This window comes from Diabrotica virgifera, chromosome 7, assembly GCF_917563875.1.
Source record: "Diabrotica virgifera virgifera chromosome 7, PGI_DIABVI_V3a".
In the NCBI taxonomy this organism is placed as follows: Eukaryota; Metazoa; Arthropoda; class Insecta; order Coleoptera; family Chrysomelidae; genus Diabrotica; species Diabrotica virgifera.
In genome coordinates this window covers 79,286,777-79,312,957 of record NC_065449.1, presented here as the reverse complement: position 1 = coordinate 79,312,957, position 26,181 = coordinate 79,286,777, and the positions used below count along the sequence as shown (strand labels likewise).

The window sequence follows — 26,181 nt, the reverse complement described above, 5'->3', positions numbered from 1 at the left end:
GCAATGATGGGATAGGTAGGATATAAGGTTACTAGTGTGTAAGAAAGGAAAAAGAAGTAGTAATGAAAGAAGAGATGTAGGCTAGTATTGGTAAGTTGGTCTGGTAGAGAAAATTAGAGCGTGAATGAGGTTTAAATGAATGCAAGAAGTCATAGGTATACCTTATCGAAAATGTGGTTTAGAGTCGAAGTCTAAATGAAGATGGATATGCAATGAGGAATGGATGAATGGTGGATATCTTGACTATGAGAAAATTTGGAGATGTAATGGATTGAAGTCTCGATTAAACGATACATGACGGTTGACGCAATTACGGCTATTTTGTTTTTCTTTGACTATTTCTAGGTCTTCGTACAGTTCTAATTTTAGGTAGTCTTTCTGAGGAATGTTGTGTAACAAGGAGACGTCTTCTGGGATGTTGAGAGTATGTTTTTGTTGTTTAAGATGTTGTGAGAAAGTGGAAGTGTTCTCTCTTTTTGTATTTTCCAGGGAACGAGAAGCTAGTGATCTACAAGTCCTATCTATGTATGTAGTATCAAAATCAGAGCATTGTAATTTATAGACCCCACTACGATTCATGTAATGAATAGGGCCTTTAGAATTAGTAAGACACTGTCCTAGATTATTAGGAACTTTAAAAAAAATATGGGTGTTATCAACTGCTCTTTTTAACAGATATTTAACGTCTCCAGCAAGACGCTCATGGTGATAAGGTAAGGAAGCATAGAAGAGTTTGATGGTAAAATAATACATATTTCTTCAGCCAAACTAAATATATATCATCTTTTATCTATTTTGTTGGATCTTTCTATTAATAAATTTCACCAAATATTAAGTTTACAACATCAGCTTAACTAATATCTTAGAAAAGTACAACTCTGTACACATTTATAATTTTCCCATCCTAGATGTTTCAACATAATGGCCTTTTTCATTGTCTAAGATTATTGGCCAATATATAATACATACTATACAACACCTACGATATGTAATGACAATGATATAATGATAATTGCCTACCCTAAAGTAAGTATTAATTCACTTTTGTTTGATCCCATAATTTTTAAATTTATCATACTTGTTTAGGGTAGATTAATTTTAACCCCAACAAATGTTTTTCACTACTGTTATTATTATAAATATTAACATAAAATTTAAATTCTTTGGCTGAAGTAACTACACATACCATGTGTCATTGTAATCACAGACATCATCATTTAGAGAGCCAGTCAAGTTCAGTTGTCACCTAAACTCTGCCATGTAAGGTCCTACCTACAAAATAATCTCACGTTTGCTTTACTTATAGAGTTATACTTATTTTAGGTGATAACACTGATGATGTAATATTGATTCCGAAAACGTTTTGTTGTGATATAACCATTTTTATGGATATTAAAAATATACCTTTTACAAGATAAGGTTTGTATTTTTTGTGATTTGTGGTATACAGCCAGTTACAGGAATTTTTCCTTGTGATAACTTTATAAATAAATTTTCAACACCAACTGTATTACTTTTTTATTTTTTACGAATTATTGTAAAATATCTCGACTCCAACGAACTACAATCATTCGAAGTTTTCTCATGGTTGTGTGAACCAGTCAATATAGCTGTGAAACCATGGGTGGTAATTCTAGCTTTACAACTGTTCTGTCTGTGGACACAACACCTCCAATAAGTTCTGTCGGATACTATTCTGTCCACTTTGTAAATATAGTCGTTGACAGTGATTATCGGTCGCGTTCGAGCTTTCGTGAAGTAAATAAGTCCTAAAACCAATAAATCAGCAATAAAGTTGATAGATACCTACTTATTAAAATAAAATTGTACACAACAGAAACTGTATAGTTTACATATAGAGTAAGCACCACGCTACTAGACACATGGGTAGGTACCTAATTAGGGAATCCAACGATCTGTCAAACTATTCCAATATGTCTGGCGATTGGCATGCAATACATTGAAAGCATATGATAAATATTGTTTTTTAAGTATTTAAAGTAATTTTCGTATATTTATATCCGCCTAAGTATTGCTAACATACTTCTGTGACATAATAAAAAATATTGTTTACATCAATAAACTAGAATAAGTACTTAAAAAGTTTTATTTAACTAAGTAATTTGGAAGGTTGAAGAAAGGTAGGTTAACAAATTTTATATTTCAAAGTTTAATAATAAATTATATTAAGCATCCCTAAAATAGATTTTTTACTTATGTATTTTATTATTTTAGGTTAGTTAGTAATAGCTATGCCACTAACATGTATTGTAGTGAACTGTGGAAGCAGGTCGAAAAGGGATAAAGTATCTTTTTTTGCTATTCCCAAACCACTGAAGTTTAAACATGCTATCCACTTGAATGAATTAACTGTTAAACGCAGAAAAAAATGGATAAGGGCCATACGAAGAGCAGACCTGACAGAATCAAAATTAAAATATCAAAAAGTGTGTTCCAAACATTTTATTCAAGGTTTGTCAATAATTTTCTATAAAGAAATAATATTAATCTTAATTTATTTCAATAAAATATTGTAGGTGCCGTGGCAGTTAGTAGGCATTCGCATCGGGTAAAATTTTTTGGAAAATATGAAAATATACATTGTTTTAAGCTATTTTCCCAAAAAATTTTACCCGATGCGAATGCCTACTAACTGTGTATCTACGTTATATAATTTTGTTTTAGGACAACCTGCAAAACTTGAAGATGTAAATGATCCTGATTGGATACCAACCCAAAATATGGGTTACTCTAGGGGACCTGTAAAACGAAAGCAGGACCTTGAAAGACTGGAAAGAGTAAAGAAAAGATCTTCCACAAAGGTTTCACAAGAGGACAATGATACATTTATTGAGGTATACTAATTAAAAGAGAATGTCATTAACTTTAAATTGATTTGGAATTAGGGGGATCCGTACAAAGTTTCGGCTACAATGCTATTTAAATCGGATTCATTCTTTTCAAAACCTGAGAAAACTAATAAGTATTTTTGAAAAATTTAAATGCAGAATGAAAGATTACTTTATTACCGAGGGCGAAAGTCCCTGAAAACTTTTATGTTTATTTTAATAAGTTACAGGGGTGAAAAACTAAGAGAAAATGTAGTGTGTTTTTTATTTTAAAATATCTCATTCAAAAGAAAACTTTTTATTTATTCTAAGGGACTTTCGGCCCTTGATAACAATTTAGTCTTTCATTCTGCATTTAAATTTTTTAAAAATATTTATTTGTTTTTTCAGGATTAAAAATGGTGATATTTTCCAAATCGAACATTCGTTATCTTTATCATACAACGCACTGAGTCGAATAGAATATGGTGATAAGACAGTGACAATTTTAAATATTTGACATGGCATCAGGAATATTTTGAGTTATTGATTAAATAATATTGATAGTGTATTTGATGAATAATTGATTGAAGACGTGAACTTAATAAAAAGTTATTTATTGTTTATTATTTATGGAAGATCCAGGCGGGGAATACACCAGTATATATTCTGTGATCCAAGTATTTTGTTGTTACAGATGTTCAAAATTGTAAGCGTTCTATAGTAACAATATATTATTAAAAAATCACTTTTGCTCGATTGGGTGTTAGTTTTTGTTGTACAATATATAAATTATTACAATCACTGAATACATAGCTAGTGAAAAAATTATCATATTAATTAACTGAATTAATAATTTAAGCCATTATGCAAGTAACAGTTATCCAAGAACTTTCAAAAGCCATATTTTTAAAGTTAATGATGACATTGTCAACTAATGTTTACATATCCATACCAGTGAGAATTTTACTACACATAATTTGTCATGTAAAGACAGAAAAGGTAGGGATAGCAGTAAAATATTTGCGCTTACACTCTTAAAGGGAATTTTAATTATAGAGATCAGTGTATAATAGTCGACAGTACATGTAAAAACCTTAATTACTCTGTTACCAATGTTGTATCGGATTGTGAAGACATTATAAAAGATCTAGGTATTCAGTTTGACTCACAACTAACCTTCAAGATTCGTATAAATGTAAAGTATATGATTTTATAATAAGAAACTGTCATAAGTTTGATATTTTGAAATTAAAACTGTTGTATTTTTGCTTAATTCTGTTAAAGCTTGCATATGGTTCCACTATAAGGATCCCAATTTATAATCAATTATGTTTGTTACAGAATGAAAACAATACAGTAAGTGAAAGTAACACTACAGCAATGTATGAAGACAGTACTGGAACCGAAACTCAAACTGAGTTAACCTCAGATGATATTGAACAGATGGCTCAACAATTAAAATTTGCAAATAAAAAAATTGACGAGTTGACTCGCAGAATTAATAAGACGAATTAAGTTTTGAGTCATTAGAAACGGACAATCAGAAATGGTTATATTATGCCGGTGTAAATTTTTCTGTTTTGAAGTCACTATTTGACAGAGTTAAACCATTTATTCCATTATCCTCAGTAACTCCCTCTAGTTAGATCCCTCTCAACAATATTTGTTGACATTGATGAAAATGAGACTTAATCTAGATTTTAAATATTTGGCCTACCAATTTGGCATTTCTCAATCAACATGTTCCACCTATTTTAATACCATCATCTCAATAATGTATCAAAGATTTAAAAATAGCATAAAATGGCCAGATCGGGAAATTATTAAAAAAAACATGCCTTCTTGCTTTAGAGAAGTCTTTCATGATAAGACCACAATTATCATTGATTGCTTTGAGGTGTTTATCCAAAAACCAGCTAGTTATTTAACCCAGCAGCAAACATGGTCAAACTATAAACATCATAACACAGTTAAATTCCTTATTGGAATTACTCCCCAAGGCTGTATTTCATATATCAGTAAAGCATGGGGAGGAAGAACATCAGATAAACAAATAGTAGAGCTCTCTGGTTTTTTGGATAAAATAGAACCCCAAGATATTGTGATAGCAGATCGAGGTTTTTTAATAAAAGAATTTTTAGATGTGTTACAAGCAAAGCTAGTAATTCCAGCTTTTACCAAGGGGAAAAAACAATTGCTTCCACTAGAGCTGGAAGAAACTAGAAACATTGCACAGGTTAGAATCCACGTAGAAAGAGTTATTGGCTCCATTAAAAATAAATTTAATATTTTTTCAGAGCCACTTCCGATTTCTATGTTAACCCATGTTACTGATGGTATAAATATAGTTGATAAGATAATTTTTATAGCATGTGTTTTGATTAATTTATGCCCTCCTATTGTTCCAATTTAATTAAATTTAACCTATTTCACCAGATTGTCGCCTTTTTAGTATTTCTTTTAATAATTTTTGGTACACATCTGAAGTGTCACTACGAAAAACAATCAATGACACCTTTGGCCAAAACTAAGATATATATATATGCCATGTTGTCGAGGTTGTCAGTTAGTTTTGAATTATAAATAGCTACAGCAAGAAAACTTGCATTGTTTCAGACAAAATCAAACAAGCTTATATTTTTCTAAAACTTTTTTTGTTGGTTTTTAAATATGTTAAATTAAAAAGTTCTACTCACAGATTTGGCCGCTAATTGTTTAAAGAATTAAAACTCTTTTGTATACTTAAATAATTTTAAAAATATTGAATTCATCATTTTACAAATCTTTGTTGTGGGGAAGCTTGCAGTTCTGATGATCTATTGTTGTTAAATCGGTATAATATAAACAAAATTGGGCATTTTTGTCTGTTTGATTTATAAATAAATAAACATTTTGCTTTATGTTGTAAAGTACTTTATAATCAACTATTTTCAATGGGAAATAAGCCACAATTTTACCAAAAAAATGATTTTATTAACGTTTCGACGCCCAAGTCGGGTGTTGTCAAAATACAAAATATTAAATTAAACAAAAATGTTATTGTTTAGTAAAAAATTCTTCTAATAATTTATTTAATCTGACTCATTTATATCAGCAATTCAGACATGGATTATACATTTTAATGAAGAAGACTTTAAAATGATATTGCCAATATTGATGAGTTGCGTTCCTGGGACGACTTTACTAAAAGATAGTAAATCATAATATTATCATTCGAAAGTGGTAGGTTTATTGGTCAAAAGGTGGAGAATAAAAGACAAAGACTTCGGCTACTTCATCTATTTATTGAAGACATTTTTGTTCACTAATTAGTGAACATTACCAGTTCATCTACAAATGAGTTTGATAAATAACAAACATCCATAGAAAAAAAGCAATGCAACTAGCAAGTTGTAAGTAAAGCAGCTAGTGAAACGAACCATTGAGAAATGTAAAATACAGACATTAAGTTTGTAAAAAACTAAGTACAGTTAACAATTTAAAAGCCAATACAAGAGCAAGAGATCATGTAGTAACATAATGATTGCATAAAAAATTGCAAAAAATGTGTTCAACTAGAACGAAAATAATGTCCAGAATTCAACAATTCCAGACAATAATTTGCATTCAAATGATTTAATTTTAACTTTAAGTAGCATTCTTACAATAATGACTGTGGCTAGCGTATATTATTTATGTACACCTCATTGGTTGTTTTTGTATTTTGATATTAATAAAAAATTTGTGACAATTTTAATGAAAATAAATCATATGAAAACTGAAAAGAATGTATTTATTTGATGTTTCGGAGACTGACCTATATCAACCGTAGAATGAATTGTAAAAATATTAAGGAAACAAAGTTTCAAAATTTCCTCTTAAAAGTATATGTATACTATGGTACACTGTACTTTTGTATGTATATATGGAATAAACATGGCTCGAGGGAAACTTTTGAAGGTCCAGAACCTTTCTGTGGCATCACTAATGATGCTACGAAAAATGAGGTTCAGAAATGGCTGATAAAGAATCATCAATAGAAAAGGAGAACCACTCAAGTTCAAGTCTAGACTAAATAAAAAAAAAATAATCAAGAATATTAATAAAAAACTCAAACAGTTTCATGAACCTCAATAAACGAGAGATGAAAACGGTCACTGAAATGGTGACAAGTAAGGTGAATGAACCATGGTGCAGAAAGTGCGAAATGGAAGAAGAGAGTGAATGGACTCAATAATGATTATGAAAATAATGGAAACATGAACCATTAAAATTTTATGTGGCATAATCATGAAATAGTTTCTGGTTGCATATTGAACATGTCCACCTAGTTTTGGGTTTTTCTAATAAATTTACACACCCAATATGGAACCAGAAAATATTACAATTCTCATATGAGCATTGAACCATAGGTTGGCCATCATCGACATTATTGCAAAAACACCACTTTGTTATATTGCCACCTGGTACTCTGGAAGTGTAATAACGTCCTAAAAGTTCAGGCATAATTACTTTTGCATGAAAATTTAGGACTTTATCTTTAATTTCTTCCCAAAATTTTATGTCTGGTAAAACTCTTTCGATAAATATAAAATTAGGACACCAGACAACAAAGTCACAATAATTAAGTTTACAAATAAATATTTGTGCTTGCACCTGGTAATAGTACTTATGTTTTTTATTCATTTTTACTGAACCAGTTTTATCACATTCAAGACAGGAGTCCTTTCGACTTGCATACTCCTGTAAATTTCCATTTTCTCGAAGAGAAAATGGACACTTTACTTCTAAGGTACCCGCAGCACAACAGTCACAATACACAAATCCATCAGGTGAGGCACCTAACTGAGGCCATTTCATGCACACTACCAAGCCAATTGTATTCACTATAAAGTCTCTATGATTCCTGCTAGTTTCTTTTTTATAAGCATCAATTGCCAGCTGTTCGTGATTTATCCCCCATCTTATTGCCCTTGTAGAAATTTTGCGAGGGTAACATATTGATTTGATCAAAGATAGGGATGGTTTCTCCACATTGGTTCTACAGACATCTTTAAAAATTGAAGCTGTTACTCTACCAGTCCTTTGTCTATACCACTCTGCACATTTCCTTTGGTCCTGTGTCTTATCTTCTATTTCTCTTCGTATATTCTGGGTTACCTCCATTTTACATTTCATACCTAGTTGAATGAGATCATCTAGAGGCATTTTTTCATATTTTTTATGGTACACATTAAAAAGGACTGGTATACTAACTTTTTCATTATTTTCATCTGGCAGTTGTGACGCAAATGGCTCTACATGCCTCATCAAAACAGCGTCACAATTGGAATTTTGCAATTCTTGCAGCAAGTCCAACATTTCGCTATCATCCATTGGAGGAATTTCCTTATAATTTTTTTCTTCTATCACTTTCCCCCAGTCTAGTGAAGCAGCTTCTATTGGATGTGTACCACTTTGCGTTGGAACTGGCCAAGTTGATTTGACATCTGTACACGCTACATTCTTTTCATTTTTCTGCTGCTTCAAATATGCTGCATGCTCTGCAGCGTACAAAACTGCTGTAACATGGCTACATACTTCCCCAAGACCTGCCATGCAAGTACAATGCGCAGTACAAATACTACCACCTGTTTCAGCGATAATCCAAACTCTTAATTTGGTTTCTCTAGCTCTCATTGAATGCTGCACCTGAAACAAAAAAATTAAATCAATTATCAAGGCAATCAATTATATTAAACCCTAAGACTAAAAAGTAATCTCTTTAATATTGATTATTAACAAATCAGGTATTTTTTCTTAAAAAATTTGAAATACAGGTACTACTCTTACCTTGCCTATTAAAAGCACCAGATCATTAATAACTTTAAAACCCACTTTTTCTACAAAGCCAGACTTGAAATATTTGTAAGCTGCTAAACTTTTATAAGCTCTCATTTGTTCATGGGTATAAAAGCTGTGAGTAAAAACAATATAGGTCAGAATGTCCATGGAAGCTATTGGTGGCACATAGGTAAGTCCATAATCAAAATCGACTTCACTTAGAGCATATGGATCACAGTTAAGTTGTTTGATTTTGTCCAAATATCTATATGCGGCTTCAGGAGAGCTTATTCTTAGTTGGTCCAAATACGAACTTTCTTTTAAAGCCATATTTGTAATAAAAACAAAAGTCCGACTCTCACAAATAATATTGCAATGTTGTCTTGAAAAAGACAGTTTTTCAAAGGGTACAAGTAACTAAATAAAACAATTTTAACACCAACTCTACAACGAAAAGCACAAGTGCAACAATGCAAGTAAACCAGCAAAATCGACTGCATGCCATACGACCGCCATTTAAACGTCAAAATAGTCACGTGGTTTGGATTGCCTAATTGCTCTTCTTATGGGCTAATCTGGTCCGTTCTCAAATGTGACTTTCATCTGTCATGTTACTGTCAAGAAACTATTCAAAATGATTGTTTTTCCATATAAAAAATACATTAATTAATAGTACCTATTGCTACTCTGCTTTAAAATAACTTTATTCAAACACCAAGAATATTACAATACTTTAAAACTTATACAACTTTAACAAAATGACAATATTCGGTTTCTATTATAGACATGGGGAGACAAGGTATACTGAGCAAAACAGTGTAACGCGTGGGCAGTCGATCGGTGGTCTATCTATCTCTTTTTATAAAGCGATCCCGCACATGTGACAGACAAAGATGGCTAGACCACTCAAAGTGAATATCGTCCATTGATATTGGCGTTACACCTCTATGCACACGGCGGCCCATACTTTGTCTGGTGTACCCTTTATTATGTCTATGGTTTCTATACATTTTCTGACGTTTTAAACGTCGCTAGACATAAAAATAAACATTGCAACAAGTGAAGAGTCCAGGACTGTAATAGCTCAATATTCCCGTGTGTCTAGTAGCGTGGAGGTTACTGTCTAGGAAATCATTAAAAACAAGTATAATGGAAACCTACAGTAAAGCATTTTAATACACACTAAATTTTTTTTTGTACTCTCATACTTCAATACAGTGATGGAGTGCATTAAGATCCGATAAAATAACGCAAAAGACGGAAAACATAATAAGTTGTGCAATAAAAAGAGATGAAACAAGTAGAGGTGGGAAATTATCAATAGAAACCTATAAATTTATATTATATTGATAATTTCCCACCTTTGGACGTATCAGAGGAGTTTGGCAACTACCACTGTAACAGTGACAGTTTTAGTTGACATACTCCTCCGATACGTCTAAAGAGGGGAAACTATCAGTATAGGCACAGAATAAATAACCATACAGAAGCGAATCTGACTGCCGTTTCCATTGATTTTGTTGGGACCGAAATATTTGACCTTGTGCACCAGTTACAGAATAGAACTTGATGTTCTAAGGAATAGACCATTCCAAATTAGGTAATATTTTTGACAAGTAGTTATTAATTAAATATGAAATATAAAATTTAACTATAAAATATAAAATAAAACATATATAAATATAAAATTTAACTATAAACAACTGTCACGTCAGTGGCAAAAGTGAGGTTACACCAGTTACGTTGACACATGAGCATGAAAATTATGTTACCGTTTTCGGCAGGAGTTTCGCTTCTGTATGGTTATTTATTCTCTGGTATAGGTTATTATACAGGGTGTTTCATTAATAATTGTCCACATAGTAACTGGAGAAACCTTAGCACAAAATACGAAGATTTAACCTAAAACACTTAAATAAAATGTGGTTCCTTACTGAGCTACAGGGTGTTTTATCTAAAAATTTAAAAACTATTTTTGCTCAGCAATTTAAACCTGTTTAACGTATCCTTTTCATACTTGGCAAAAAGTGCGACTACTATTCACCCTACTAAACTGTGATAAACAAACGTTTCTAGCTACTACCAGAGGCGTACTACAGGGGATAGTGAATGGTTGACCCTTCTCAAATTCTACGCCACTGGAGGAATTACTATTTTAGTGCCATTTTTAGATTCTCCAATACTTTCTACGTAAATAATATACTCTTCATTGGTAACGATAAAAATATTAGTTTTCGAGATATTTGAAGTTAAATATGAAACGGCACAGTTATTTCGATTAATTTATGATAAGATTCATATGATTAAAATTTAAAAATTATTTGTACCCAATACTTTAAAACTATTTGGCGTATCCTTATCATACTTGGCAGAAAGTTTAGGCACGGTACACCCTACTAAATTAAGATAAATAAACGTTTCTAGCTACTACCAGAGGCGTACGACTGGGGATAATGGCTGGTTGACCCTTCCCAAATTCTACGCAACTGAAGAAATTGCTATTTTAGTGTAATTTTTTGATTTTCTAATACTATTTATGTAAATAATATACTCTTAATTCGTAATAATAAAATGATTAGTTTTCGAGATATTTGAAATTAAAAATGAAGCGACACAATACATTAATCAAAATAACCGTGTCGTTTCATTTTTAACTTCAAAGATCTCGAAAACTAATGACTTTATCGTTACGAATGAAGAGTATATTATTTTTATAGAAAGTATTGGAGAATCCAAAAATTGAACTAAAATAGCAATTCCGCCAGTGGCGTAGAATTTGGAAAGGGTCAACCATTCACTTTCCCCCGTCGTACGCCTCTGGTAATAGCCAGAAACGATTGTTTAACGTAATTTAGTAGTTTGTACAGTTCCTATTCTTCCTGCCAAGTATGAAAAGGATACGTCGAATGGTTTTAAAATGCTGAGCAAAAATAGTTTTTAAATTTTTAGATAAAACACCCTGTAACTCAGTAAGGTACCACATTTTATTTAAGTGTTTTAGGTTTAATCTTCGTATTTTGTGCTAAGGTTTCTCCAGTTACTACATGGACAATTATTAATGAAACACCCTGTATTTATTATCAATAGAAACCTATAAAGTTACATTATATTGATAGTTTTCCACCTTTGGACGTATCGGAGGAGTTTGGCAACTACCACTGTGACAGAGACAGTTTTTGTTGACATACTCCTACTTTACGTCTAAAAGTAGGAAACTATCAGCAGTGATTGCCCAAGAGCTCTAAAATTATTGAATTTTTTCCGAGTGACGCTTTGACAGTTTTAATTTAATTTAGTTTAAATTATGTTAAAGTGTCACGAGGGCAAAAATTCTATATTAATTTTAGAGATCGAGTGCAATTTGTTGCGATTATTTCATGAATAAAACTGTTCAAAACCAAAATTTTATTGTAATTTATTTATGTAAGTACAAATTAGTACAATTAAACACACAGTTGTTATAAATATTTTACGGTTGAAAGTCTTCACTTTTATAATTTTTAAAATATTAATTGTCATTAATGTCACTGAATGTATTTTTTCATAGCAACGAAGGGCATCTGACGTAATACACTTGACGACGGGAAATTATCAAAAATTATCAGTTTAATTTTTATTTCTGTAGCTTTCTATTGGTCAGAATCTCCTATAAATGAAATAATCAATATAATGTAAATTTCTATTGATAATTTCGTGCCTCTACTAATTTCACCTCTTTTTATTTCACAACTTATTATGTTTTCCGTCTTTGGCAAAATTATTTTTGATGGAATATTTTCACGACTACCTAATAAAATTTTAGGTAATTTTGTTACAATTAATGCTTGGTTTAAAAAATCACGAATAACTCACAAATTAAAGCACTTTCCTATACCTAGGTATAGGATATGCTTAAGAAATAAAAAAGTACCATAAAATATCATTTCATTACAATACTAACATACAGGGTTTTCCATTTAAGAAAACCCAGAAAATACTCATTCTGAGTTTGGACCAACCCTGTATACTAAAATTAAACATTTCGCTATATTAATGTTTAACAATAGTAGACTATATTAGAATTAGTTTGAGCATAAATAGAACTTTTGATGTTAAATCACTACAATTCTACAGGGTGTGAATGTTACTACGAAATTAAAAAAAAACGTAATTAACTTTTAAACTACCTCGTATAATATTACAAAACACTATATCTTATGAAAGAAAACATCGGGAAGAATCCAAAAATCTAAAAATATATACAGAGTGCTCCATTTAAAAAAACAAAAGTTTGTGTCATCTTGCAAATACGGGTGTCCCTGTATATTTGAAAATATTTTTAAATTATGGTTCTATCTGTCCCCAACTTTTACCTAAATATTTTTTTTTCATATCTCTTACGACAAACGAGTAATTGGACTTTGTCACACTAATGTCCCACCCTATATAAAAAAAAACAAAAATTAAGGAAGTGACATTTCATTTAGCTGGATGACGTGTACAGTAGGTTTCGCGGCTGGCTGAAAATAATTTAACTTTTGTTGATCATCACTTAGGTCACTTAGGTTGCTTATACAGAAGATAATGTACATGGTGGATGGTGGAATAACCCAAACGGCCATACGTCAGCCTTTATCTTCAAATAATTACGACAATAGTATTATTTCTATTTTCTCCGGGCCTACTTAAGTATTTTTAATTCAATGTCAGGTCGTGACACCTTGAATAATTTGCTGAATGTACAATGTTACAATACAATATTTTTAATAAATTATTCTACCAGGAAATTATATTGAATTAATCATATTGAAATTATATAAATTGCTGTAATACTGATACGATAATGACACAAACCAAGAAGATTAGATGGATGATTGGAATAACCAAAAACATAAAAATAAAATATATATTTATTTTTTCACTTTTTAAACATTAAACTAATATCTTCGAGTAATCCATACATCTTGCGTAGGCAACTTGGTCAAATCTAATCCCATAGCATTTGGATCATGATTGTGGTGATCAGATAATTGTACAGTTTTTCCTGTGGTCAACATTTTTGCTTTACATTTGGTCTTGTAGTAAGATCTGCATATCCAAAACGTTTTACTGTTATATTTTTTGTTAACATGGTAACAGTTGTTCTCATAGATGATCATTGGAAGACATTTTGAGCTTTTAGTACTATAAATGTATATCTTTCCTGAAACAATTGAACATTATGCTTTGCCATTATAACGTATCGTATACAAACAAGTATCTTGTAAATAACCTAATAGTATCGTAAACATATTTCTTAGTATAGTCGAAATGCATATCGGTCAGAATGTGCAACAAACTTTTTATTAATGTTTGGTATATGAAATTTAATAATGTTTAAGTGATTCTAGAAGCCGCTTTACATAAAACATACAGAGTGAGTTTTATGTATGGAAACGCTCAATTTTCTTGGAAACGGCTTGCAGGATTTTTATAAATTTTGGTGGGTAGGGGTTTTCTAATGCGGCCGATATTATAGTGATAATTACATTGTTGTCAGATCTTCCGTTTTTCTGAAAGTCTAATTAACTTTCTTATTTCAAATAGAACACCCTGTATATTTTTTGCGATTTGAAGTCCTTAAGAAATACTGATTATTTTTCATGTTATATTCCCTATGCCGAAAGGCCATAATTTTGGAGTTATTTCTACATTTATTTAAAATCAAAATTTAAACAAATAATAAAAATAAATTTTTTCGGCCCGGGCAGACATTATTTTACGTTCTTTAGACCATGGGGAACAAAAAAGTTTTTTTGTAATTTTTCTCAAAGTTAATCGTTTTCGAGTGATAAACAATTTAAAACTGAAAAAAAAATCGAATAATGACGATTTTCAAGGTTCAAAAACACAAATCAAAAATATTATTTTTGAAACTACGAAGTACGCGAATTCAAGTTCAAGCCTTATTTTATCAGTGACCAATAAGTAATTTGAGCTTGTTTCATTCTAAAATATTGTTTTTTAGTTTTTTAGTTTATAACTCTTTTATTTTTAATTTGACGAAGAAAAGTTATTCTTCATAAAAAGCTCTTCATGTTCTAAGATTTATGATGCAACCATCATATATAAAATTTTATTAATTTTATACGAGGTATATAAAAATATGAAATTCGATCAAGAGTAAACTACCTTTATAGTTCATAACATTTAAATTATAATGATATAATTGCACATTAAAACATAATTATTAATTCTAACCTACTTTTCAAAATAGCAATTTTCCATATTATGAATTAAAATACGTAAATATACAAAGTTTTCGTTATGATAATGCTCGCATTTTCAACTTGTTTAAATATGAATTGGAGACGCATTGACTTATGTTGTAACCATCTCAAAAATATGATTAACCTCGCAAAAACCTTTAGAAAGCATGAAAAAAAATTTTTTAGTGGTTTAAAGGTGATTCGCCTAATTTTTCAATGTCTTCAAGGACTCAGTTACTTCAGATTATATACAGCGTGTCTACTTAAGTTGGAAACATATGGGAAACTTTTTTATTATTAATTTTACGAAAAAAAGTTATTCTTTATAAAAAGTTCTGCATGCCCCAAAACCTAAGATTCAATCATCAGATATCAAATTTTCTCAATAGTGTACGAGGTATGTCAAAAAATATGAATTTCGGTCAAGGGTAAAGTACCTTTATTTCTCTTAATATCGAAAATTCTTATGATAAAAAGTTGTTTGGAATTAAAAACTAAGATCAAATATGCAATTACGTGCTTCTAATTGAAAAAAAAATTCTCGAATTTATGGATACCCAACATCGTTTTTAATTATTACAAATATGATAACTCGTTTATTATTCATTTTACGAAAAAAAGTTATTCTTCATAAAAAGCTTTGCATGGTCTAAAATCTAAGACACAGCCATGATATATCAACTTTTATTAATTTTATACGAGGTGTGTCAAAAAATATGAAATTCGCTCAAGATTATAGTACCTTTATATTTCACAATATTTCAATTAGATGGATGTAATTGCATATTGAAACATAATTTTTAATTCTAAACAACTTTTTTAATAACCGTTTTCAATATTGTGAAAAATAAAGGTACTTTACTCATTTTTCATTCATATTTTTTGACATACCTCGTATCAAATTAATAAAATGTGATATCTGATGGTTGCATCTTCGGTCTTAGGACATACAGAGCATTTTATAAGGAATACCTTTTTTTCGTAAAAGTAATAATAAAAGAGTTATCGTATGTGTAATAAATAAAAACGAAGTTAGTATCAATATTGAGAAAAATTTGGAAAATATATTTTTCCAATTAGAAGCATGTAATTGCATATTTGATCTTAGTTTTTATTTCCAAACAACTTTTCATAATAAGAATTTTCGATATTGAGAGAAATAAAGGTACTTTACTCTTGAACGAAGTTCATATTTTTTGACATATCTCGTATAATATTGATAAAATTTTATATCTGATGATTGAATCTCAGGTTTTAGAGCATGCAGAACTTTTTATAAAGAATAACTTAAGTAGACACGCTGTATAACCTATGTGTTGCCAATCGCATTTCTCTAGATTATCCGATGATCGCTCGAAAAATATCCGATTCGTCACGAAAAGGTACGTAGGTCAAAAATTATTCTGTTATTAAAATCAATGTTGCCAATGTTATTCTTTTAGTCCCCTTAACAACCACGAAATAACAAAATCTGTTGTTTGTACGCCAATCAGTTGATTGTAATCAATTATCATTATGATAATTAACATAATTGATTGATTAATTAATTATTAATTATCAATTAACGTAACAATTATTAACATAATTGATTAATTAATCAATTAATCTCATAATTGTAATCAATTATGTTTTCAGCAACCCAATCAAAGTTGATATTTACAGTACTTAATTAAATATTTGATAATGATCAGTTGATTCCATTTCTGATTGTCGTTCGAACAACCGGCCCTTTAGTCTACTGGATTCTCTATTTCACAGTTTAAAAATTTTCGTTTATAGATGAAAATCTCGTATCCTAGCTGATTATTACCTAATTCATGTATGTAAATACTATTTACTTACTATTATTATATTATTCGTATTTTGTATTATCGTAAGTGTTAAATTCTAAATAAATAAATAAATCTAAATATTTCATTATTTGGATCGTTATATTAATTTATTATAATTATTTAAGTAAAAAAAAACACTTTTAAATATTATTTTATTAAAACGTAATAGGCCTGGATCACGCGTACAAAAAAGTTGATTAATAGCAAGCTGAAAATTTGTTAGTAGCTTAAAGGTGTCTAGTCGGACAAACTTTGATATATGGGAACACTGGAACAGGGGAAGTTTTAATTGTGGAACAGGTTAAAAATTCTGCAAAATTAAAATCGCAGAAAGTGCGAAATGGAAGAAGAAACTGCCATACACATACTATGCCATTGCAGTGTGCTGGGTGATGTAAGGCAGGACTTCACTGGTCAAATGAGGTTTGAACCAGAAGAGATCCTAAAACTACCAATAAGAAAACTGTTGGCCTTCGTTGAGGACACAGGACTTATGAAAGTTTAAGGAGAAGAACAGGGTTTGGTACAAAGGTCTTAGACCAAGTGCCAGAGACTAACGAGTCTCGCCTGAATTAAGAAGAAGGAGAAGAAAGTACAGCTACATTAATAGCATAGGCGCAAAATTCTGGTCAATGCTTTTAAAATGCATTATTTTTTTCGAATCCTGAGAAAGCTAATAAGTATTATTTAAAAATTTAAACGCAGAATGAAAGATTACATTATTACCGAGGACCGAAAGTCCCTGAAGACTTCTATAATTTTTATTCTAATATGTTACAGGGGTAAAAGGAAAAGAGAATATTGAGTGCGATTTTTAATTTCAAATATCTCATTCAAAAGAAACATTTTGTTTATTCTAAGGGACTTTCAGCCGTCGGTAATAATGTAATCTTTTATTCTGCGTTAAAATTTTTCAAAAATATTTATTAGTTTTCTCAGGATTCGAAAAAAATGAATACGTTTAAAGATTATTGGTCCGAAATTTTGCGCCTACGCTCTTTTAACAACTAAAGATTTATTACAACTAAAACAATAGAAATGTATTTGACAGTCTTGTAGTTATTAAGGTATCAAAGTTATTATCCATAATACCCGTGGTGCGTTCAACGTTAATGCCCGACTAAATAATTTTTATAGGCAAAAAATTTGAAGGATTTTTCAGTTAATTAGTAGATATCTACATATTACTAGTTTCAGATAAGTAGATTTTTCTGCAACCACTATTCCAAATGCATATTTCTGCACAATTTTATTAGCTTTCATAAGTTTAAAGACTAAAAACTAAAAACTCATAAATAACATCGGACAGCAGACGGTTTTTGAAATTTGAATTGGATTAGTATGCCTTGCGCCTTGTGGATGCACTTGTGCATTCAAATTCTAAACAAAAGAATTGGCACATGTCCCTTTTGTCAAAAGATAAAAAGTATCGGATGTCACTAACATTCATCCAGTATAGGCTATTTATAAAAATTTGGGTGGAACCAAACAAAATTAATGTGTTGTTGGTGTTGGGAATATATGGATGAGAAAGTTTTAGTCGATGGTAGATACACTGAAAAATATCCGCAAATATCCGATTTATTTAAAGGTACGAAGAAGATACGACGACTCTCAAAAAGGTACGCAAATCGGATAATTATCCGCCGATTGGCAACACTGCCTATAACAAAACCTTGATTTGATCTATTTTTAAACCTATAAAATGAGGAAAATCACCAAAAACTTATAAAAACCAAGTTTTTCCGGTTTTTGAAGTTGGCGCACCTTATACACGAGCGGAACACCCTCAAAAAAGCGCTTAATTTTCGAGATACTGACCAAGGAGGGCTGAAGGGCTAAGTTTATTCATACTTTATATTTTCGAGGGTGCTGAAAACGAAAATGAGGATTATTTTGAATTTTATGTGGGGAAACATTGTCAAAATCGCAATTTTAACCTAAAAATAAAAAAAAATTAAATCACGTTTTTTTGCGTTTACCTCGCTACAACTCTGTTACGTTTTAATATTTTTTTCTGAAATTTTTAAAGTATATAGCTCTAATATTTCTGAAAACAACGGTACCTGTTTCAAGCTTCTATTCTTATCCTGATAAAAGTTATGCATTTTTCAAAGGAAAAGGAGCGGATTTGTGCATTGCAAAGTTTAATTGCAAAAGTTGTGCGACGAAGTTTAAAATTTAGCTTTTTAATGACGTTTATGTTAAAATAAAGAGTACAAAGAAGTTTTCTGGAAAGTGTTAGATCACAATTTTTTATAGAAAAAAAATACTGCAACTTTTAATGTCGACATTAGAAATGCCCAATATAACGCTTATTCTTCGAGGTACTGACCATGGGTGGAGAATGGCTAATTTTGGTCTTAGATTATGTTTTTGACCGTGATGAAAACGAAAATAAAATTTATTTTAAATTTTAGGTGGGGGAATATTGTCAAAATTGTAATTGTACCCTAAAAATAAAAAAAAATTAAATTACGTTTTTTGCGTTTAGCTCGCTACAACTCTGGTCCGTTTTAATATTTTTTTCTAAAGTTTCTACACTATATATCACTTACTTTTTTTGAAGACAATGGTTTCTGCTTTAAGCTTTTAGTCTTAGTCTAGTAAAAGTTATGAATCTTTTAAAGTACAAGGTGCAGATTCGTGAATGGCAAAGTTTAATCGCAAAATTTGACTGACAAAATTTGAAATATAGATTTTAAATCAAATTCAAAAATAAAATATAAGTACAAAAAAGTTTTCTGGAAAGTTTTGGATCAAAATGTTTTATAGGAAACAAATGGTGCAACGTTTAACATCTACGTTATAAATCCCCAAAATAACGCTAATTTTTCGAGATACTGATCATTGGTGGTGAATGGCTAATTTTGGTCTTACTTTATGTTTTTGATGGTGCCGAAAACGAAAATCAAGTTTATTTTGAATTTTAGGTGGGAGAAAATTGTCAAAATCGCTATTTTGCCCCAAAACTAAAAAGAAGTTAAACCACGTCTTTCTTAAAATTAAAAGTTGCACCATATTTTTTCTATAACACATCTAGACCTAAAACTCCCCATAAAACTTCTTTGAACTCTATGTATTAACATAAACGTAATCAAATAAATAAATTTTAAATTTTTTCACTTAATTTTTGCGGTTTAACTCTGCAATTCACGGATCTGTACCTTTAGTTTTTAACAATTCATAACTTTTACAAAAAAAGACTGAAAGACTACAGTTACTTTCATAGTCTTCACAAAGGTAAGAAATATATACCGTAGAAATTTAAAAAAAAAATAATAAAATAGAACAGAGTTGTAGCGAGTTAAACGTAAAAATTCGTGACTTCACTTTTTTTTTTCATTTTTAGGTTAAAATTGCGATTTTGACAATGTTCCATTACATAAAATTCAAAATAAACCTCTTTTTCATTGTCAGCACCATCGAAAACATAAAATAAGACCAAAATTAGCCATTCACCTCCCATGGTCAGTATGTCGAAAAATAGGCGCTATTTTGGGGACGTATAACGTCTATATTAAAAGTGGTGCAATTTTTGTTCTATTAAACATTTGTAACTAAAACTTTCCAGAAAACTTCTTTTTACTCTATGTTTTAACATAAACGTAAATAATAAGATAAATTTTAAATTTTGCCTCTTAACTTTTGCGATTAGACTTAGCAATTCATGAATCTGCACCTTGTACTTTAAAAAATTCATAACTTTTACTAGAGTAAGATTAAATCTTAAAGCAGATACCGTTGTCTTCAAAAAAGTGAGCAACATATAAATATAATGTACAAACCTTGGATAAAAATATTAAAATCGACCAGAGTTGTAGCGAGTTAAACGCAAAAAAACGTGATTTCACTTTTTTTATTTCTATGGTAAAATTGCAATTTTGACAATATTCCCCCACCTAAAATTTAAAATAAATTTCATTTTCGTTTTCAGCACCATCAAAAACAGAATCTAAGATTAAAATTAGCCATTCACCTCACATGGTCAGTATCTCGAAAAATAACCGTTATATCGGCGATTTCTAATGTCGATAATAAAAGTTGCACTATTTTTTTTTCTATAAAACATTTTGATCAAAAATTTTCCAAAAAACTTCTTTGTACTTTCTACTTTAACATAAACGTGATTTAAAGGCTAAATTTTAAATTTCGTCACTCAACTTTTGCGATTAAACTTTGCAATACACAAATCCGTACCTTTCCTTTTGAAAAATTCATAACCTTTATCAGAATAAGAATTAAAGTTTAAAGCAAGCACCGTTGTCTTTAGAAATGTTAGAGCTATATACTGTAAAAATTTCAGAAAAAAATATTAAAACTGAACAGAGTTGTAGCGAGGTAAACGCAAAAAACGTGATTTTTTTTATTTTTAGGTTAAAATTGCGATTTTGACAATGTTCCCCCACATAAAATTCAAAATAAGCCTCATTTTCGTTTTCAGCACCCTCAAAAATATAAAGTATGAATAAAATTAGCCCTTCGGCCCTCCGTGGTCAGTAGTTGGTCATTTTAGGGGTATCTCCCGCTCGCCGATTAGGCATTGTTCCTATCATAACGGCAAGTACCTTTTATGAGGTTAACGACGTCACGACGACGTTCACTTCGACGACGCCGTAACAGAACCGCTAGCACTAGAAGGAGACCTTCCTCGTCTGAATCCATCGTTGAACTGAACAAAACAAACTGAAATTGTTAGGTAAAGAAAATGGACAATACTCACGATCTTGTATGTTTATTGATGTTAAATAGTGGCACCGGTTTCAAGTTATGTGCCATCCTCAGGTCAAAAAAAGGGTTTTTTTGGCCTCAGGATGGATATTTTAATGTCTATGGATAATTACAATCACTGATTTTGACAAGCACACTTTTTTTAAAAATTATTAGGCGGACAGGATTCATCATTTGAACAAACTAACTTTTTTTTCTCACTGATGACATTAAACGCCAAACCCGTCCAAACGAGTAACTTCGCAGCGAAGTCGTCGGCGCTACAAAATCGCCACTTGTGGCGCCACAGAGTAGCGCTTCACAGAGGCTCGTCTTTTTCTGGTCTTATCCTCATGTATATAAATGCAGTAAAAACAAAACACATAGGAAATAATATAAAGATTTATTTTTACTGATTAATAACATTTAACTAATACCTTCGGGTAATCCATACATCTTGTGAGGGCAGTTTAGTCAAATCTAAGGTGCTAGCATTTGAGTCATGATTGTGATAATCAGATAATTGTACAGTTTGTCCAGTGGTCATTATTTTTGCTTTGCATCTGGTCTTGTAGTAAGATCTGCATAGCCAAAACGTTTTATTGTGATATTTTTTGTTTAAATAATAACAGTTGTTCTCATAGATGATCATTGGAAGGCATTTTGAGCTTTTAGTACTATAAATGTATATCTTTCCTGAAACAATTGAACATTATGCTTTGCCATTATAATGTATACAAACAAATGTTTTGTAAATAACCTTATGGTATCGTAATAGTATATTGTGCAATGAGCATTTAATGATGGTCATTATGATGCGAGTGTGTCGTATAGAATACGAGCATCATAATGACAATTAAATGCGAGAAGCATACATGATTTTTCTATGATCATTCACAATAAAAAAATATATTAAAATGTATTAATTTTGTAACACAAACAAACTAATTAGTTATATGGTTAAATTAAATATTTTGTTGATTTTGATGTATTTATATTTTGAATATTACAATTATTATTGAAATAAATTAATTGATAAATTTTAAATATCATAATCTTCTATGGACATCGCGAACGTCACCTCGCGTTCTATTGGTTAGAAATCTGTATCGTAATGAAAATATGTATCATAATGAAGGCAATTCTGATAAAGGTGTTGAAATTGTATTTGATATATTATTGTGTATCAATTTATCAATCAAAGATAGAATAAAAATTTAATTTTTTAATATAACGCGGGCACATAAATTTGATACACCCTTTATATTGATTTGTAAATATTTATTAGAAGTTAGCTGTCACGCAATGTTGTTTCTCCTTAATGAAATTTTCCATGAAGAATTAAAAACATTTTTGTAAATAAAAGTGGAGTGAAAGTTATTTAGGATTATAATTTTCAACCCATTGTTTATTACGGAAAAGGGAAATCCACAGCTAGATGTAATTATTAGTTTTTAGAAAAATAGCGGTAAAGAGAATTGGAATTTTAAATATGTTTGTTTAATGACAGAAATATTTAGATAATTTCCGAAGTCATTAGTTTTGAGTAGAAGTATTGTTTGAAGGAATGACTGGGTTTTTCGATTGAAACAGAGGGAGGTGGAGAGAGAAATGTTTCTGATTGGCTTGGCAATTTGGAATGGGGAAAGTTTTTTTTGAATGTTGAGATAGTTTTGGAAAGAGGAATTCATTGTGTTACCGGCATCCAAAAGGGGCAGTCAAAAGTTTTCGTGAGTAGTTCAGCAGCAAGTACTAGTGTTTTGTTTTGATAGTGGGACTAGCCGAAAAGTGGTACGAGAGACAAATCAAATCGAGAAGAAATATCTCTTTGATTATGTACAGTCCAAAAGAGTAAGTTACAAGAATTATCATTATAAAAATTATTTCTGACACCAAGTAAAAAAGATACTTGAGTCTCAGGAGATTATTGTTGAGAGAAAGAGAGGAAAGAGTTTTGGAGTTTATTGAACGAGTACTGGCAAAAAAGAGGCCTGGCTTGTGTTTTGGATAAATAGTTGCTGGTATCCTGCTGGATTGTTTGCTGAGAACGGAGAGGGCTTTGATTGGTAGCCTAACATAATCAACAAGGAGGAACTGTTTGGGTCAAGAGGAGACATCATTGTGTGTGAATCAAAAAGGTAAGTCAATAACCTATGTGATAGATTTTGTTTTATAATCAGAAGTTAAAATTTTTTACGTAAAAGCATATGCATTTAAGATTCCAACATTTCAAAAATTTAATAGGAAGTATAAGTAATTTGCGAATACCAAATTTGTTTGTTTAGCTTGTTTTATTAATAGTATCAAGAACAAAGCGATAAATATTTGTTTGAATTAGATTAATTTATATGGTAAAAGTTTCTTTTGGACAGTTATGACCACAGGATTTAATTAATAAATTTACAGAGCATTGCTTTTGATAATAAAGGTATTTGTATGTGTTTATTTATGATTTTTCTATTTATTTCTTTTTCCCATTTTATCCCGATAAGGATCAACTAAGAGATACTGAAACCACGAGAGAAGATAAGTATAACATAAGATAATTTAGACTTTTTTTTTATATTATAAAAAGGCACCCTGAGATTCTTTCTTAATTTTTATGTATGATTTGCGTTAATTAAATAATTGATCAAATAAATAATAATTAATATAAAAGTAATAGAGAGCAGATCATAATAATATATATAAAGTATGAGAGTAGAAAAACATATTTTCTAGTACATGTACATATATATTACGCTTGTAGTTAATGATCAACTGCTCATGGGTACTATACCACGGTACCAGAAAGTGGTAAAAACTCAAATATCATGAAATAAACTACTCGTCAAAAGTTAGGGATATAGAAAAATATGCTCATTTTCATAGTTGATTTTTTCGTGAACACGTTAACGGATTCCGCTAATTTTTTTTTTATTATTTTAGATTTTTGTTTATTATTTACACAGTTGTGCAAAGGTTTATTCAAACTTATTTTTTGTACTTATAACGGGTGGAAGAAAAGAAACTGTTTTCTTATGTTAAGTTTGTGACACCCTGTAGGGGGGACGAGGTACAAATATTGGTATAAAACCTCCGTTAACCGAAATAATTAGGGGGAGACCGTTTCGGATAACAAGAATATCGGTTAAAAATAACATTGTTTTTTGTATTCTTCTTGTATCGAATTACAAAGTATCGAAGAGATATAGTTGCAAAATATCGTTGTCAAAGGAAAATACAACATAAAATAGAAGATTTCTTAAAAAAACACTGCAAACATGTTCATTTTCCGTAATTTTATTGCTATTTTTTTAATTTACTGTTTATTGACGAAACTATTAAAACTGTCAGCCATTTCGGGTAAACGATGTTTCGATTAAAAAGGTTTCGGTTAACGGAGGTTTTACTGTAATTTGTTCACAAAAAATCAATTATGAAAATGAGCATAATTTTCTATATCCCTAACTTTTGATGAACAGTTTATTTTAGTAAATCATAGCGAAAAAGGCACATTTTGACAGTAGTCTTTATACACGTCCAATTATTCGTAAAAAATCATCGTGTTTTGCAGTCACATTCTTTGAATGTGTGTTTCTATATGTGCTTTCTGTTGTTTTCCGGGTTTGACTCCACGTTGAATAATTTTGGTTTTGAGAAAAACCATTATTTTGACGACGTTTTGGCAAGATCTCACTTGTCATTGTCAAGTCAGGTAGTTTCGCTTCTCGCTGCTGCTTGAAGTAGACTGAATTTTCATTTATGATACCGTTACTTATATAGTTAATCCTGATGCCAGGCCTGCGATTCTCGCTCTGGTGATTAGTCCAGTGTAAGCTGGGGGCTCCGGAGGGGTGATGAGCATCGATGTTGTTGCCTGATTTATTTTGGTCTTTTTCTTCAGTACCGTTTTTCATGTTGTAGGAAGCCGTTGAGCATCATCTCTTTGGTTTAGACCGTTGGGATTTGTTTCAATTTCTATCGATTCTCTGATTTCACGTTTTCTTTTTATTTCTGTTAGTTAACTTGTTTGGTTCAGGTTTATTGTATGTCCTGTGTTTGCGACATGTTGTGCAAGGGACGACGTGGTTTCTCCCCTTTCGATGGCATTTCGGTGTTCTTCTCGTCTTACAAGGATTCTTCGGTTGGTCTGTCCAATGTACGACTTTCCACAATCCCCACACGGAATCTCGTATACTACTTGACTTTCTAACGATATTTTGGTTTTTGGTGTTGGTAGAATAGTTGAGATCTTTCTGTCGGTGTTAAATATCGTTTCTATGTTATGTTTTCTCAGCACTCTCCCCATTTTCTCTATTGTACCCTTCAAATATGGCAGAATGGTTTTGCCGATCAGTTTTTCGTCTTCTGTTGGATCCTTAATTCTTCTTAGAGCATTTTGAGCTTTTGCGATGGTGTACCTTGAGAAGCCGTTTTTTCCTGACGCTGTTTTCACATTAAGCATTTCTTCATTTTGATGTTCTTGGTCTGTCAGTCTTTCGGATCTTGTAATCAAGGTTTTGATGACTGAATGTAATTGTGCAGGATGGTGGTGTGAAGCAGCATTTAGACATATATCGGTATATGTCGGTTTCCGATACACGGTATGGCCTATGTGTCCGTCTTTTTTCTTTATTATTAACGCATCTAAGAATGGTATTTGATCGTTTTTTCCAGTTCCATACTAAACTGAATTTTATGGTGGATATTGTTGATGTGTTCCTAAAATGCCTTTAGTTTTTTTTCTCCGTGGGTCCAGATGATAAAAGTGTCATCCACGTATCTAAGCCACATTTT

The 26,181-nt window shown here is 30.8% G+C and overlaps 3 protein-coding genes across 3 annotated transcripts; 2 read left to right on the top strand and 1 right to left on the bottom strand.

Annotated features, from left to right (window-relative positions):
- The first annotated feature begins 1,899 nt into the window (after positions 1-1,899).
- On the top strand, positions 1,900-4,346 carry LOC126888540 (uncharacterized). Its single transcript, XM_050656886.1, has 4 exons — positions 1,900-2,141; positions 2,236-2,472; positions 2,686-2,855; positions 4,173-4,346. The coding sequence occupies exons 2-4, from the start codon at positions 2,253-2,255 to the stop codon at positions 4,344-4,346; spliced, it is 564 nt and encodes a 187-aa protein (XP_050512843.1). The 5' UTR covers positions 1,900-2,141; positions 2,236-2,252.
- Positions 4,347-4,665: 319 nt separating this feature from the next.
- Positions 4,666-5,244, top strand: LOC126888539 (uncharacterized). The gene has a single exon (XM_050656885.1). The coding sequence runs from the start codon at positions 4,666-4,668 to the stop codon at positions 5,242-5,244; it is 579 nt and encodes a 192-aa protein (XP_050512842.1).
- Positions 5,245-6,095: 851 nt separating this feature from the next.
- On the bottom strand, positions 6,096-9,176 carry LOC126888025 (uncharacterized). The gene is made up of 2 exons (XM_050656030.1): positions 8,643-9,176; positions 6,096-8,501 (listed from the first exon to the last, which is right to left on the bottom strand). Exons 1-2 carry the CDS (start codon positions 8,961-8,963, stop codon positions 7,086-7,088), a joined length of 1,737 nt encoding a protein of 578 aa, XP_050511987.1. The 5' UTR covers positions 8,964-9,176; the 3' UTR covers positions 6,096-7,085.
- Positions 9,177-26,181: the final 17,005 nt, after the last annotated feature.